The sequence below is a fragment of the Agrilus planipennis genome, unplaced genomic scaffold, assembly GCF_000699045.2.
Source record: "Agrilus planipennis isolate EAB-ADULT unplaced genomic scaffold, Apla_2.0 scaffold42, whole genome shotgun sequence".
NCBI lineage: Eukaryota > Metazoa > Arthropoda > Insecta > Coleoptera > Buprestidae > Agrilus > Agrilus planipennis.
This window is the reverse complement of record NW_020438888.1, coordinates 1,651,982-1,667,258: the sequence shown is the minus strand read 5'-3', so window position 1 is coordinate 1,667,258 and position 15,277 is coordinate 1,651,982. Positions and strand designations below refer to the sequence as shown.

Here is a 15,277-nt window from a genome sequence, read left to right as displayed (position 1 = left end):
ACGTGTCCAATCAGTCTTAAGACTGACAACCTTATGATGATAACATCATAATGTACTATTTCAATGCCAAAAGGTTGGCTCCCGGCGCAATTCGCGGCCCATGGGATCTTGAAATACCTCTACCAATATACGCTCTATTCAATAAATTCGCGTTATTTTTGGGTTTAAAATCAAAAAATAAGCAGCGTTATCAGTCAAAAAAGCCTGTCCGGCAAACAAAAGAACAAACCCCAAGCATATTCATTCATAATAAAAATTCCTTTCCTATTTTTATTTGATAAAATTTGCGCGTAATCAGCTAGCAAGTAAATATAACTATTGAAGGGCAAATCTATTCAAAATGTCACCGTCAAACTACCTACGTTAACTCAATTGAAAAATAACTAATGTCACTCGCAAATAATCGCACAAAAAGAAATTTGCAAAGCAATAGGTACTTAATTTGACAAGAAAATTACAAATGCAGTATTCGAAAATGATTACACAACGGTTACTAATCGTTAGGAAGTTTGTGAAAAGTTAAATCTACCTACCTACAACTAAAGAAATAATTATTTCTTCATTTCTAACTTTTAATTCCAAATGCATTCAAGTAAATACAGTTAACATTTTTTATTAGGACCACACCTATCCGAATTCTTTTAAAACTAGATTTAGTAAACTTAGTAACTATTCATAATTATTTTACAACCGAAAATAGTTACAATTGTTTCATTTCAACTATATGTGCATTTATTAACCGGCTATTGTAAAAAAAAAACAGGTAGGACCATATTGTCAACTCTAAACATTATGAGTTTTAAATTTTCATCGCCACCAACCTTAAAACTCCTTCAACAAACAACGCGGGATAAATCCAATAAAGGAACCCCAACAACAAAATAAATTCCAGAATTGCCTCCATCGAGCCAACAACTGGTAAAAGCATATACATAATAAGTAATAGTATCTGATCCTATTCGATTAGATCCCGCTTACGTCCGGTACCATTTGAAACACGCTATCAGTGGAAATGTTTATAAAAACGCGAAATAAAAAGTTACAGAACAAAACTGCTGCTACTAATAACATCTCACTGGACGCTCCGATCGTAAACACACGCACATGGTTTTTACTTTATAATTGAAAATTCTTTGATTGAAAATACGCCGGTGGTGGAACCAACATGTTACACCTCTGTCTATCCCGCTTGGTCTCAACGTTGTCTCTTTTCGGCTTGACGCAGAGAAGGGGGGGGCGACAGAGAAGTTAATGTACTCCTTGCACAGGACCGTAACAATCTTTTTAATTACTAGTTTGTAAATGTTCGTAGATAGTTATTTTGTTTATTATTTTAACAAAAATTCTACGTGATTAGCAATGAACGCAATTTCGATCTCTTTGAAGGGATGTTTTTAAGACTGTTTCTCAAGTATAGTTTTCTATTAAATATGACGGTAGAAAAATTAAGAAAAACTGGATACCCTATTTGTGGTGAAATATAGGAGAAAAATAAGAATGAGAAGCCAAATAGAATAAATTTTTGTAAGCTACATTTTTCTTTTGGCAAGTTTGTGGTTTAATTACTCATTTATAAATTTTATTACAACAAATGGGAACTGTGAATAAAAGATGCTTCTTCGACCTGCAGAATTATACTGTCAGACAGGAGCACTATTATATCCCTCACATAAAACCAATAGGAAATGCGTGTACTGCTAAAATTACTCACCCTCATCATACCCAAAGCCAGGTAAGAATATTTTGAAGAATTTATACGAACGTGCCTATCAGGTACGAAAATTATCTTTTTGAACTAACTGAAATGAATTATTTTACTTGTTTATTTCAACTTTATGCTTAAAGTTGAAACTAAAGACAATGTGCAAATGATGAGACCGGGGATCTCCTCTCTTATTGGGGTGTAAAAGGATGAGGGAGACCTCGTAAGGTATTAAGCAAGTTTTTTTAGGGCGGGGGCGGAAAAGTGAAGGCGAAGGCGACAGGATAGTTACGGTTGTGAAAACTATATCAAACTGTACTGGATTTGGCCCTGTTGCAAGTCGCACTGTTTTATGAGACAATGACGCTTCGTGGCGTGATTCTTTGAAAAAAGACAAATGTAGTGGTTCGAGTTAATGGTAGACAGAATACGATGAGAGAATGAAAGTTAAAATATAGATGCGTTATATTTTATTATAAACCACAGACAAGAAAAAAGTATGTATGTATGTTACCACTCAATGCATTGTGTAAAATAATGCCTCAACAATAGGTACTGATAGTAACTAATAAGGTACTATTATATGTTTAAACAATTATAACATACCTACATAATAGGTAAATGATACCTATTGAACCGTAAAGAATTAATCGATAAGGGACTTACAGGATAAAATATGTAACAGCAATGGTTTTAAACACTCATTAAGAGAAAATATAAAACAAACAACAGAAAATTGTATAGGTACTTAACTTGCAACAATAATAAAAAAAGATGGAATCTTAGTTTGATAGAATGATAGTTTTATGAAACGTTTTGAAAGCAATGTGAAAGCTTTTAAATGTTTCAACGAATTTTATTAAAACTCTACAATAGTTTCGGGTGTATCAAGAGTAGTAGTTTAACTCTTGAAAAAGGGCTAACCGCTCAAAACAATTGTAGGATTTGAAGAAAATTCATTGAAACATTTAAAAGCTTTTAGATTGCATTAATTACTTGTAATCTTATTACGTAAGTAACAGACAAATAATAAAAAATATGTTTCGAGTACTTAGGCTTAAATACTTATTTAAAAGTGGTGTGGTGTAGATAACAAAATAGTAAAACTTATTAATAGTTAATGGTCCATCTAAAAGGAACTCTCATGGAAATTACTTGTAAACTTTTTTTAGACAAAATTTTAAAATTTCAAAGTTACAGGTAGTAAATGAATGGATAGGTCGCAGTTATTTGTACCTTCCAAAATACTACAAATCACTTTATCTTTTACATAAAATTTGCTTTAGAATTATAAAGGAAAAATACAGATTAGCCGGGAATAGTTTTTAAGGATGTACCCACCTAACATTAAATATTTCAATTATTTGATAAACATTTGTGTAATATTCCGTAAATTTGCATGGTACATAAAATATACATAGGTAACATGAAAGATACCATAGGTTTACAATATTTTTATATCTTCTTAAAACGTTTTATTTTGGGTAAGTTATCTAGTATTTAGGTGCACCTAACGTAATTGAAAATAGTCTTAAGAATGAATGCAAACTGCAATGATTTCATGGCATTTTTTACCCCAAATATAAATCTTGTATGAGGTCTAAATAAGCACAAATGCAACGTATTTATTATATTACAACAAACATAAACAAATTATTGCTTATTATTTGTTATTAAAAAGAACTCAATTTCGGCAGACAGAATTGGAGGTTAAGTATACTATATGTGTTATTTATGTTGTTAAAATGAAGAAATACATTATGACAACGTTAATAAAAGCCGATTTCATGAGGCTTACCAATATTGACTCGATTTCTACAGACTTTAAGGGATAGTTTCTTCTTAAACGCTTTTTATATGAAGAATACACACACCACCATCTTCTAATACCCACTATTGTCTAGCTCACCGTTTTTTCGTTCTAGTAAGGAAAAATGTCAAATACGTTAAATTCTAAATTACGATTTAATTCCAGCATTATCCATTTTAACAATTAAAATAACTCGAAATAGAAAACATAACCGAAACCATTTTAAAACGACCACAATGACTTCTTCTTCTTCTCCACTACAAGTTGCGCTCAAACAAAACCAGCGATTATAATTTTATTACCATGTTGCCAAACAGATTTATTCGGGAAAAGTAAAACAAAAGTAGGTATTTTAAATTAAAAATTATCATGAGTTTTACAAAAATATATATTCTTAATACTGATTAAAATACCAAATACACATCAAATGTATTTACTACTATAATTTATTTCCACCAAAAGTTCGTAATTCGTAAATCATAATTAATTTATAAAATAGTTTTGTTTTACTACAGTTAACTAATGTTTTGCCTTGAATTCATTTATGAAATTGCAGTGATGGCAAAAAAACACTAAAGCATCATGATATGGATGGTTTAATGTATAGTTAATGTAGATAAGTCATATTTTTAATGAAAATTATACTTGTGCTGACATCTTTAAAATTCAGACGAATTAAATACAGGTTACCAAACTACTAAAAATGCATTACATGGACATTTTTGCGCCACCTTTTAGTAATAACTAGTAATACAAAACAGCACTTCAAATTTATATTGTAATTTGAAACTTATTTAAAAAATTATATCATCTTGACTGGCTAATTTTAAGATGATGGGTGCGTCTTTTGACTTGTCTTGTGTGTTTTACTGGAAACTTTTAAATAAATCAATAAAAGCAAAATTATGTAATCTATCCTATATATGAAAGAAAAAAGTAATTTTTTTAAACTCATACCGACTTAAAAAATATATTTAAAAAAAAGACCAAAATACGACCCGTACTAACTACACAAAAGCAAATTTAATTAAGAGCTGGCAAAGTAAAAACCCATTAACACTTGAATATTTAATTATAGATACATAATTTTCTACAGTAGGGAAACAACTACATAACTGTAACAACATGAAGACGATAGCGTGTCTGACCACGATACATTACAATGAAAAAAATTCCGTTCACCATTTACAATTATTATCATCATTTATTATTATCATTATTATTACAGTAATTAATCTACCAAAAAAATACTGGAACAAGCAGGTATATTGCTTTATACAATGCGATCGAATTCGACCATTTATTTCATCATTATCGATCATTACTCTTTATATTTTTCTTTTCAATCAATAAATGGAATGTAGTACACAGTTCTCAAATAGTCTTCTCTTTGATGATGGTGGGCACATCGTGAAAGCAGTCGCGCGATGATTAAAAAATTAAATTATTTCAGCACCAAAAATAACATTAATATGCTATAATATCAATCAATCGATCAAATAACGATTATGCAAGCAAAAAAAATTGTATATCATTATGTAATATGTTTCTCGAATAAAATAACGAAAAAAAATAATAATGTGACATTGTGCGGTATCATATTTACAAAATGATGTGCAATTAAAATAAAATTTTCTACCAGTAAAGCGAGGAAAGTGCACCTAAATACCTCCGTCTTTTTCTTTAGCTGGGCTTTTTACAATAATTTACAAAGTACATAATCTTTGTGTGTATATACAGTTCGCAGTGTTCACGGCGAAAAAATAAAATTCCTAAGGCGGATAAATATTTTAAATTTTTGAAAAAAAAAAAACTAAAAAAGAAAAAATATACACTCTACAGTTCTATTTTAGCAAGTAGGCACTCTTTCAGAAAAACTGAAAATAAAAATTAGTAGGGATTCCTCTGTTTTTTGTTTGGTCCTTAAAAAATTGTGGCAACATGTAAAAACATGTAAAACAGTGTAAACAATCCTTAAAAAGAGAACGTAATACTGCGCTTGGGCAACTTTCCTTCATATTTGCAAATACAATCAATAAAATTGAAAACTAAAACAGAAATTACACAATTAATTCAAAAATGCTTCGACTAAAATTAAAAAAACTGCAGAGGAAATGCAGCCGGCTCACAACATTCAACGGCACTGGGACGACAAAAATAAAACTGGGGGTGTAAATGGCCACTGTATTACATTAAAAATCGAAAAAAGAACAACCAATGATGGCGACGGAAAATAATCACGGTATGGACGACAAAAAAGAAAGAGGAGAAATAGGAGAATGAACAGGAGTTGTAGGGGCAAAGCAGTATTATAATTAATAAAGCAAATGCAGTTTCTTTCCCCGTTTCATTCGACTATGCCGACGTTTCCTTCGTGGAAGAAGTGGAGGAGGATTGAATAGTACATTGATAAGAGAAATTACTTTTGGACGAAGGTAAACTTAAAAAATACAACAACGGTAACTAACTCGTCAACAGAATTAAGTAACTAATGACGCGAGTCTCTTGGATAGAATTCCGCAAGTGTCGCCGCCGGGATACGTTTCAACATCTCCTTGGGGAAGATGCGGAGCAACTGCCAGCCTATGTCCAATGATTCGAACACAGTCCTGTTTTCGTAACTGCCTTGCGAAATGAAATTCTTCTCGAATTTTGTGAGGAATTCAAGATACAGAAGATCGTCGGGGGTTAAAGCCTCTTCACCAACGACAGCCTTCATAGCCTGTACGTCCTTACCAATAGCATAACATGCGTACTGAAATAAAACGCAGCCCATGAGAGAAAGCATGTTGCTATTATTTTCTACGTTCTTGACGTGATAATAGTAAAAAATTAAACCTTAAGGGACTTGTTACTATAAAGTGTGAGGAAAGCGCTTATATAAAATTTTCATATCCGACATGTAAACTGCATTGGTAGAGTACAATTTAAAATAATTTAATTTGGATATATCCAAATATACACCACAGCGGGTATTTTTTCAAATACAATATAAAAGCTTAAAACATGACAGTAAACTTACCAACTGATTAGATACGTCAGAATGGTCTTTCCTTGTCATTCCTTCGCCTATAGCGGATTTCATAAGACGAGACAGAGACGGCAACACGTTAATTGGTGGATAGATTTGTCTGTTGTGCAATTGTCTGTCAACGTAGATTTGTCCTTCGGTAATGTAACCAGTCAAATCCGGAATGGGATGGGTAATATCATCATTAGGCATAGTCAAAATGGGAATCTGGGTAATAGATCCGTTACGGCCTTCAACACGTCCGGCACGTTCATAGATAGTGGCCAAATCTGTGTACATATAACCAGGGAAACCACGACGACCGGGTACTTCTTCACGAGCGGCTGAAACTTCACGCAAAGCTTCAGCGTAAGAAGACATATCGGTTAAGATGACCAAAACGTGCTTCTCGCACTGATAAGCCATGAATTCAGCAGCCGTAAGGGCCAAACGAGGAGTGATAATTCTTTCTATGGTAGGGTCGTTGGCCAAATTCAAGAAAAGGCACACATTCTCCATAGAACCTAAAAAACAAAAAAATTGCAAAAAATAAATGATTGGGAAACTCCTATTTAACGCGGAGACTTCCTATGTTATCGTCATTATTATTTATTTTGGTTACGGAAATAAAACATTGTATGAACTCTATAAAAAACAAGAGGCAAGCCACTACCACAAAAGTATATGATGAATTTTTGTTTTATTATTTTATTGCAAGTTACCCATTATGACTAGTAATTACACCAAATATCAGTCCTCAATACGGAATCGTTCATTTTAAACTTTAATTATTAAAAAATTCTTAAAAGTTATGAAGGTATTTATGATATATATGGCTTATTATACTTTTGGTCATGTAGTTTTTGTGAATCCAATTATTACTTAAAAACGGTTTTATGCCACAGTAGTAGTGGCATTTTATTATATAAAAAACATACTCTTGTCAATAATATACAAATAGGTATAACTATTAGAAATATCTACATCTATTTAATTAAATCGAAAGAAAAAATGTTTAACTAGGATTTTAAAACAATTCTCAAGAACAAAATCATGATTCTATTAGAAACTTTATAACGCCTACCATTTTCTTCGAAATCTTGTTTGAAGAACCGAGCTGTTTCCATGTTGACACCCATAGCAGCAAAAACAATAGCAAAATTGTCTTCATGATCATCAAGCACCGATTTACCAGGTACTTTGACAAGACCTGCTTGTCGACAAATTTGAGCAGCGATTTCGTTATGGGGCAAACCAGCAGCTGAGAAAATAGGAATCTTCTGACCTCTAGCAATTGAATTCATCACATCAATGGCACTTATACCAGTCTGAATCATTTCTTCTGGATAAATACGAGACCATGGATTAATAGGCTGTCCTTGGATATCCAAAAAGTCTTCAGCCAATATTGGAGGTCCTACGAAATAATAAAAAACTTGAAATGAAATACCATTCATCCCTTAAAATCTTTCATTGATATTACATTTCCACTAATTGTAAGTTAAAATGTGCATAATATCTAAAAAATTCAATAACAGCAAATGATTGAAAACAAATTTTTGAAATTACATAATCAGTTATGTTTAAACAAACATAAGGTTTTAAAGCCTATGAAATTTCTTCAATTATGACCTATTGTTTAATATTACATCTACAAAAAGTAGGTGTTTAATTAAGAAACCAATTACGGATTAAAAGTATTACAATTGAAGCATAATAAATAATATAAAACAGAAAAAAAAACAACAACTTTACCTTTATCAATGGGTTTTCCAGATCCATTGAATACTCGACCTAACATATCTTCTGATACTGGTGTTCTAAGAATATCACCGGTGAATTCACAAAGAGTGTGTTTAGCATCAATTCCAGATGTTCCCTCGAATACTTGCACGACAGCTTTTGAACCACTAACTTCAAGAACTTGCCCTGATCTGATGGTACCATCAGCCAAACGTAACTGCACAATTTCTGCATATTTAGGAAACTTAACTTCGTCCAATATAACTAGGGGTCCGTTTACACCAGATACTGTCCTGTATGCTACAAAAAGAGGATTGTTTGAGTGAGAAATAGCTAAAATAAACAAGGAGTGGCATTCACAAGACTGTCACATGACTGTCATTAACAGCTGATTAGAATATGAATTCTATAACCTAAATTTTAATAATTATGTAAAATGACTGTGACAATAGGGCCTGTATTTCAAAGTGATTTCTAGTTTCTGATTTTGAATAATCGTTGTGAAAATAAAACATGCAATCATATGACAGAACTGACACTATTTGTCCTCCATTATATTATCGACCCGCCCACCATTTAAGGCACTTCAAAGCACAGGAAATAGAAGCACTTGCAAAATTTTACTTACTTAATCTGGGCTGCGAAATAAAATCTCTTGATACCGCTAAAACATGCTGTTGTTGAGCCTGTCTAGGACTAATAGTCGATGGTGACGACATTTTTGTATACACGTCTACAACAAACAACAGCCAGCCGACAACTGCAAATCTGCTTGATGCACGTGCAATCACGTGATAATAATTTAAATCCCTACAGCGCCAGATGGCAAAAAAGCACTTTAAAAGTTAAAGATTACTACCTATATAATTCTGAAAGAAAACTGTTTTGTACAAAACAAATGTAAATTGTTTAAATTAAATAAAACAAAAACAATCAACACAATATATACATGGTGTCCAAAAGTAGCACTCTCTAGATATACCTCTAATACTGAAAAATATAAAGGTTAAAGTTTAATACAAATCATTACATTAAGTTAAAAATTGGTTTAGCCTTAGACTTTTGAAAGCTCTTAAAAGGCCATTGTTTTTTATTAAATTATTGCATTCATTATGTACCAAATAAGTACTCTTTTTTAAACATTAACAAGCTTGTATTTTGTTATGCAATTGCTTCGAAGATGGCAGCATCAATGCAAAATTTACATATTTATAAGGAAGAAAGTACAGAGTTCACAAGGGAGTACATATACGTAAAAATAGGCAGCATAAACAGTGAAAAATTAGTCGCGGGGAGTGCGCGGTGCAACGCCTATCCGCTCGATTAATTTTTTACATTTTACGAATATAAAAGCGTAACTTATATATTGAACACATTTATTATACGTGTATTGAACTCACAGTGGGAGAATTGAACGAAACATACTTTGAGTTTGCTTATTCAATTACCTGAAGTTATTCGTAATTAAACAATAATTAACAATTGTGCTGGTTAAGAATGGCATCGATATCAAGTAATGGACTTTTGAAAAGTCTTAAAGGAATTCAATATTCGCGGCGATTTATCGTCAAATGGGCCTCTGCAATTCGTGAACCTACTGCAAAGATAAAGGGTAAACAACCCAAGTGGATTGATGTAAATAATGCCGGTGAAGTTTTTGAAAATCTACAGTCTGGTAAGCAAAATCTTACATTCTAATCTAATGTATTTAAAACATGTAGAATTGCAAATTATTTATATCATACCTACAATAGGTATATACATATTTACTAAATGTACCTATCATTTATATACAAGTAAATAAAAAAGAATTTCATAATACTAAAACACATTTACAATTAGTTTTCTTATCGTAGTGGTAATCACGGCAAGTAATTTTTCAATTGCCTGTAATATTTATAGAGGACTTTGTACCGTTAGTTATGGTTTGTAAATAAATTACCTTATTATGTTCATTTCACCGTTATTTCTGACATAACAATCAGACAATTTTTAACAATTAAAAAGAAATTTAATACATTTTTTTGGGCTCTGGTTTCAAAAATGTTTTAGTATTTTTCAGCTTGTCACCCCATTATGAACAGGTTATTTATTTTTTGGTTTTCCTAGCTACTTTCGATAACGTTGTGGGTCAAATTGTATATATTGTTTTTCAAATAGACAAACTTATTACAATGATGTTTATTTGGAAATAAGAGACCTAATTAGTAACCACTATTAACAAAGTAATAGTAGTAAGCCGTGTTACTAATACAGATTGCATGTTGTACATAACATGCTTATTTAATTTTGTTTAAAATAATAATAACATGCCGATATGTTTGTGTAATTTCGTGTTTGTTTATGATGTTAAACATTTTTCACAACTAGTTGAAGTGTGAATTATTATTGTTTTAAATCTACTTATTTCCTTTAATTTTTGATTTTTTTTACTGTTATCACTTCTTATCGTAGTATTATATGTACTTATAATTTTGTCTTCAACTCATAATCTTTGATTTCGTTCTGTATTCGCAATACTTGGCATTCTTCCCAAATAGACGCTATAATAAAATTATAAAAGTTGCATGTTACATCAAGAACAAGGTATTTTAACTCCAAGTAAAATTCAAAATAACNACCAAAGTTCAACTACAGAAAGAATTTAAATAAATTATTGTAATACATGTTGATACATCGTGTACTATACATAGTAAAGGCTTTATTGTCATCTACAGCAAAACTACAGTTGTTTCCAGATCCTTTGCAATTTTTATAAAGTTCAATACTGTATTAAAATTTTATTGATCACAATTCTCTTATCGTTAATTATTTTACATCGCGTAGCAATGACAACTGGACGACAGTGAAACTTTTAAAAAAGCAGATGACATTTACCGACAGTTTTAAAATACAAAAAAAAAATTTACATCGGTTGTGTATCTTTTAGATATTTATATATTTTATATTTTTTACCGTGTAACTATTCGTTAAGTTTCCCAATTGTTACCTTGGCATTCTTCCCAAATAGACGCTATAATAAAATTATAAAAGTTGCATGTTATATCAAGAACAAGGTATTTTAGCTCCAAGTAAAATTCAAAATAACATTTTCACACAGTTAGGATTTATTTACTCTAATTATTATGTAACCAAAAAAATGTGATACGAATGTACTATATCTTATTATCTTTATTTGAGTAATGCTTCATATTCGAGTGCTTAAAATGTTAAAAAGTTATTTTAAAAGGCTCCGTTCTTTAATTGTAAATAAAATTAACAACTAAATGCAAGCCTGTTGGTTATTTTTTTTTTTAATGAAGAAATCCATTGCATTATACAGGCAGGGTTTACGTTTCTTTATGCAAACAGTTCATTAAAATTTCAAGGTCTTGCTTGCTTTGTGGGTATAGCTGTAGTTATTAAGATAGCTTCGTTTTATATTTGAGAAATTTGTTTATCTGTTCTTTAGAAAATAAAAGAGATGCCCAAATAAACATGATCAAAGCAATGTATTTACTTTGATATTCTAAATTAAAAATTTTCTGTTTTACAATAACCACCTTAAATAATCTGTGATGTTAATTAGAATAAAACACATTTTAAAAACAATACCCCGTCAAATTTTATTATTTGAGATTTTTTGCAGCAAAGTTAAACTGTGAAGTAAACCTAGATACCTATTAAAAATACTACTATAAAAATGTAAAACAATGTTAGTTTGTTTATTTTAGTAGTACCTATACAATAGTATAATAACGCAGTAAAAAATTTAATCGTCACAAATGACTTTGTGGCCAATAGAAAAAACCACTAACATTTTAATCAAAATTGGAAATCACTTAAAGCACATAACTTAAAAAAGTATTCTTAAGATTTACTATTGAATAATTTTGCTTTTTTATGTCTATAGTAGTTTAAAATAATTATGGGGTACTTTTTTAGCTTTAATGTTTTTTCATTTCTTCTTTTTAGTTTAGGATCCTTCCTTAAAGTGCATTGAAATTATGTTTGGAGATATATTTGAATTTTTAGAAAGTACAACATAAATTGGTTAAACTTTTTATTATTATAAAGTATTGTACTCTATTTCGACTGTGCGTACGTTATACTTTACAAGACACATAAAGTACGCAAAAATACTTTATTTAAGGCCTTAAGTAAACATCGTAATTTTGTAAGCGATTATTCGAAATTCAGAGTATTTTTACATCAATAATATTGCACAGAAAAATGGCAAGCCATATTAGCGAACAACCTGATTTCCCAAATCTGTTCAAAGTAGTGTCAGTTTTGCTGTCCGTTCCGGCCACTTCAGCATTTACAGAAAGAGTATTCCCTGTTACGAACGCAAAGTGGCGGGACGACAGGAATAAAGCTTCATTAAAACTAATTCAAAATGGACTTTTAGTTTATTTAAATTTTTGTTTGCTATGTTTAGAGGCTATTAATGCATTTAAGAGCGACAGCAATTTATTACTGGCTGCTATGTGTAACAAAAATATGTTTTTAAAAACAAAAAATAAAATACTTTATTTTTATGCTGAGTACTTTTTTTTTTAACCATTTAGTCGAGAAATACTTTATGTAAAGCCTGAAAAGATGGCAACCCTACTTGTGCCGTATTGGTTGAATGGGCTACGTAGTCAGTGGTGTACACCTATGTCCAGCGACACATTAGACCAATTTTTATCACTTTAGTACTTATTAGTACTGGAATTGGCCAATATTTTTCAGGCGTTTTGGCATTCTGAACAACAAAAAAAATTGTTTTGCTGTTTTATTTTAATTTTCAATTCTCCGCGGTGAACTCACGTGAAATATGTACAGGGTCCAAAGTCTATTTAAGTATCAATTTATTTGGAAGTATGTACATTGCACTTCACTTAAAAGGTTTACTAACCGGAACATTCAAATTGAACATACATTTATTATGTACTCTGCTCTTTTCAGTAATCACCAAATAATTACAATTTATAGACTCTCATAATTTATTATCAGTTTTATCGTAAAATGGGATAATAAATGTGCATTATATGTATGTACCTACGTTACATTAAATTATCAGTAACATAATGCTACAAAAGGAAGATGTAAATAATAATGTTTATGGTGGTGTAAATTCAGTGACATATACAATTATACATATTGTGTAATGATAAAATTGTAAAACGAAAAATGTGCATATTTTTGGCGTATGATTACCAATTACTAGCAGATATCGTCCGTTCACTTAGAGAAAAGTACAGCGCACAAACGCATATTAATCGTAGGCGAGTCCTCGGAATATGGTCGGTTATTTACTGTCAGATGTTTCCGATCGAAGTCCAAAGGTAAGCCTTTCACGCTGTAAATAACTTCTTAGAGTTATGCCAATTACGGTAATCCGCGCACATCGATCTGGCATCGTGTACCTTTCTCTAAGTGAACGGAATTACTACTAATTTATCAATAATTTTCATCGTTTTAATCTTTTGATACGAACTTATTTTAGCCGGAGGGAGAGGTTGGTTAGAGGTTACTAAGAAAAATAATCAAAAATACTTATTAGAAAGACCAAAGTTCAACTACAGAAAGAATTTAAATAAATTATTGTAATACATGTTGATACATCGTGTACTATACATAGTAAAGGCTTTATTGTCATCTACAGCAAAACTACAGTTGTTTCCAGATCCTTTGCAATTTTTATAAAGTTCAATACTGTATTAAAATTTTATTGATCACAATTCTCTTATCGTTAATTATTTTACATCGCGTAGCAATGACAACTGGACGACAGTGAAACTTTTAAAAAAGCAGATGACATTTACCGACAGTTTTAAAATACAAAAAAAAAATTTACATCGGTTGTGTATCTTTTAGATATTTATATATTTTATATTTTTTACCGTGTAACTATTCGTTAAGTTTCCCAATTGTTACACAAAAATGAAAATAATATCCGACCGTACTACAAAAGTGCTAGTAAGGGCACTCAATATGGTATACTTTGTGTCGCAAAGAAATTTTCGTTATTCGGCTGCAATACGGGAACCTGTTGCGATAATTAAGGGAAAACAACCCAGGTGGGTTAATCCCTGCAATTTAGAGCAGTGTTTCGAGTGCTTAGCTTCAGGTAATTTTTTCTTTTTCGATCAAAATAACAACTAATACGCTATTAGACAGTCGACTTCTCTCTCTTACGCTCTTATAACTTGTATACATCAAGAGTAATCCATTTAATAAGATTAAAAAAAATCATTTTTCTAGAAACGACTGATATGGGGCCTTAAGCCTGTCAATATGAGATAATAAAATATTTGCAGTAGGTAATGTGTTGATAATCCTGTTACCCGCATTCATAATTGCATGTTAATCTGGGCAATTATAAATATGTACTCAAAAGAACACATCTGGATCACCAATTGTTGGAATTAGTTTTACCAGAAATGATAAATGTAGGGAATTTTTTACGTACTTAATCGTCTGCAGGTACTGTATCGGTGTTATCCTCAAATAACATGAACGTAGTGTCCGACCGAAAGTTCGGTTTCGGTCGAGTTTCGGTTTAGTTTCTGTTTCGTCGGCAAACCTGCCGAAACTACGACCGAAACCGAAACTGCGTTCGGGAGTTCTCGCGCTCTGCTCGGTCATGTTCGGCGCGTTAAATTAGTAGTTTACTCTTTGTTTCTGTTGAAGTTTAGTGTTATTCAACATGACGAATTAAGTTTAGAAGTTAATTTGTTCTTAATTAAGATGAAAGTTATTTAATTTCTTTTGTTTATTACTTAAATATTAAGTTCCTAAACCTATTGTGATATTAGGTAACAATAACAAAAGTAATTTTATGATTAATATTATATAAAAAAAGCATGAATAATCTTCAAAAGAAAAATGAGTCTAGTGTACTAAACTTACTCAAATAAACATCTCACCTATTTTAAGTATTTTTAAGGCTCAATTAAAGTATTTCCTTAAATGAGGGGTTGTTATGTTGATTTTGATTTGATTATCAATAAGTGAAAATGTCAAAGACTGCAGAGCTATGTGA

General features: G+C 31.1%; 2 protein-coding genes across 4 annotated transcripts in view; one reads left to right on the top strand and one right to left on the bottom strand.

The window, feature by feature from the left end:
* Nucleotides 1-4,565: 4,565 nt before the first annotated feature.
* On the bottom strand, nt 4,566-9,044 carry LOC108744975 (V-type proton ATPase subunit B). The gene is made up of 5 exons (XM_018480971.2): nt 8,894-9,044; nt 8,278-8,565; nt 7,607-7,939; nt 6,535-7,046; nt 4,566-6,267 (listed from the first exon to the last, which is right to left on the bottom strand). The coding sequence occupies exons 1-5, from the start codon at nt 8,982-8,984 to the stop codon at nt 6,001-6,003; spliced, it is 1,491 nt and encodes a 496-aa protein (XP_018336473.1). The 5' UTR covers nt 8,985-9,044; the 3' UTR covers nt 4,566-6,000.
* A 481-nt stretch (nt 9,045-9,525) lies between these two features.
* Nucleotides 9,526-15,277, top strand: part of LOC108744915 (4-hydroxybutyrate coenzyme A transferase) — a 16,320-nt gene continuing 10,568 nt past the window's right edge. The window contains exon 1 of one of the 3 annotated variants that reach the window (XM_018480878.2): nt 9,526-9,940. In XM_018480878.2, the coding sequence (XP_018336380.1) occupies nt 9,763-9,940 (178 nt within the window). In that variant the 5' untranslated portion in view covers nt 9,526-9,762. Of the gene's footprint in view, nt 9,941-14,057; nt 14,363-15,277 lie in introns of those variants that run through there. The other 2 variants (XM_025981790.1, XM_025981789.1) reach the window with 2 other exon arrangements.

Bases quoted from the DNA above. Each gene is read 5' to 3' on its own strand.
- LOC108744975 (XM_018480971.2), bottom strand. From the start codon at position 8,984: ATGTCGTCACCATCGACTATTAGTCCTAGACAGGCTCAACAACAGCAT. The intron at 8,566-8,893 runs GTAAGTAAAATT...CTCTTTTTGTAG, and splicing joins TATTTCGCAGCCCAGATTAA to CATACAGGACAGTATCTGGT. The intron at 7,940-8,277 runs GTAAAGTTGTTG...ATTATTTCGTAG, and splicing joins TGGAAAACCCATTGATAAAG to GACCTCCAATATTGGCTGAA.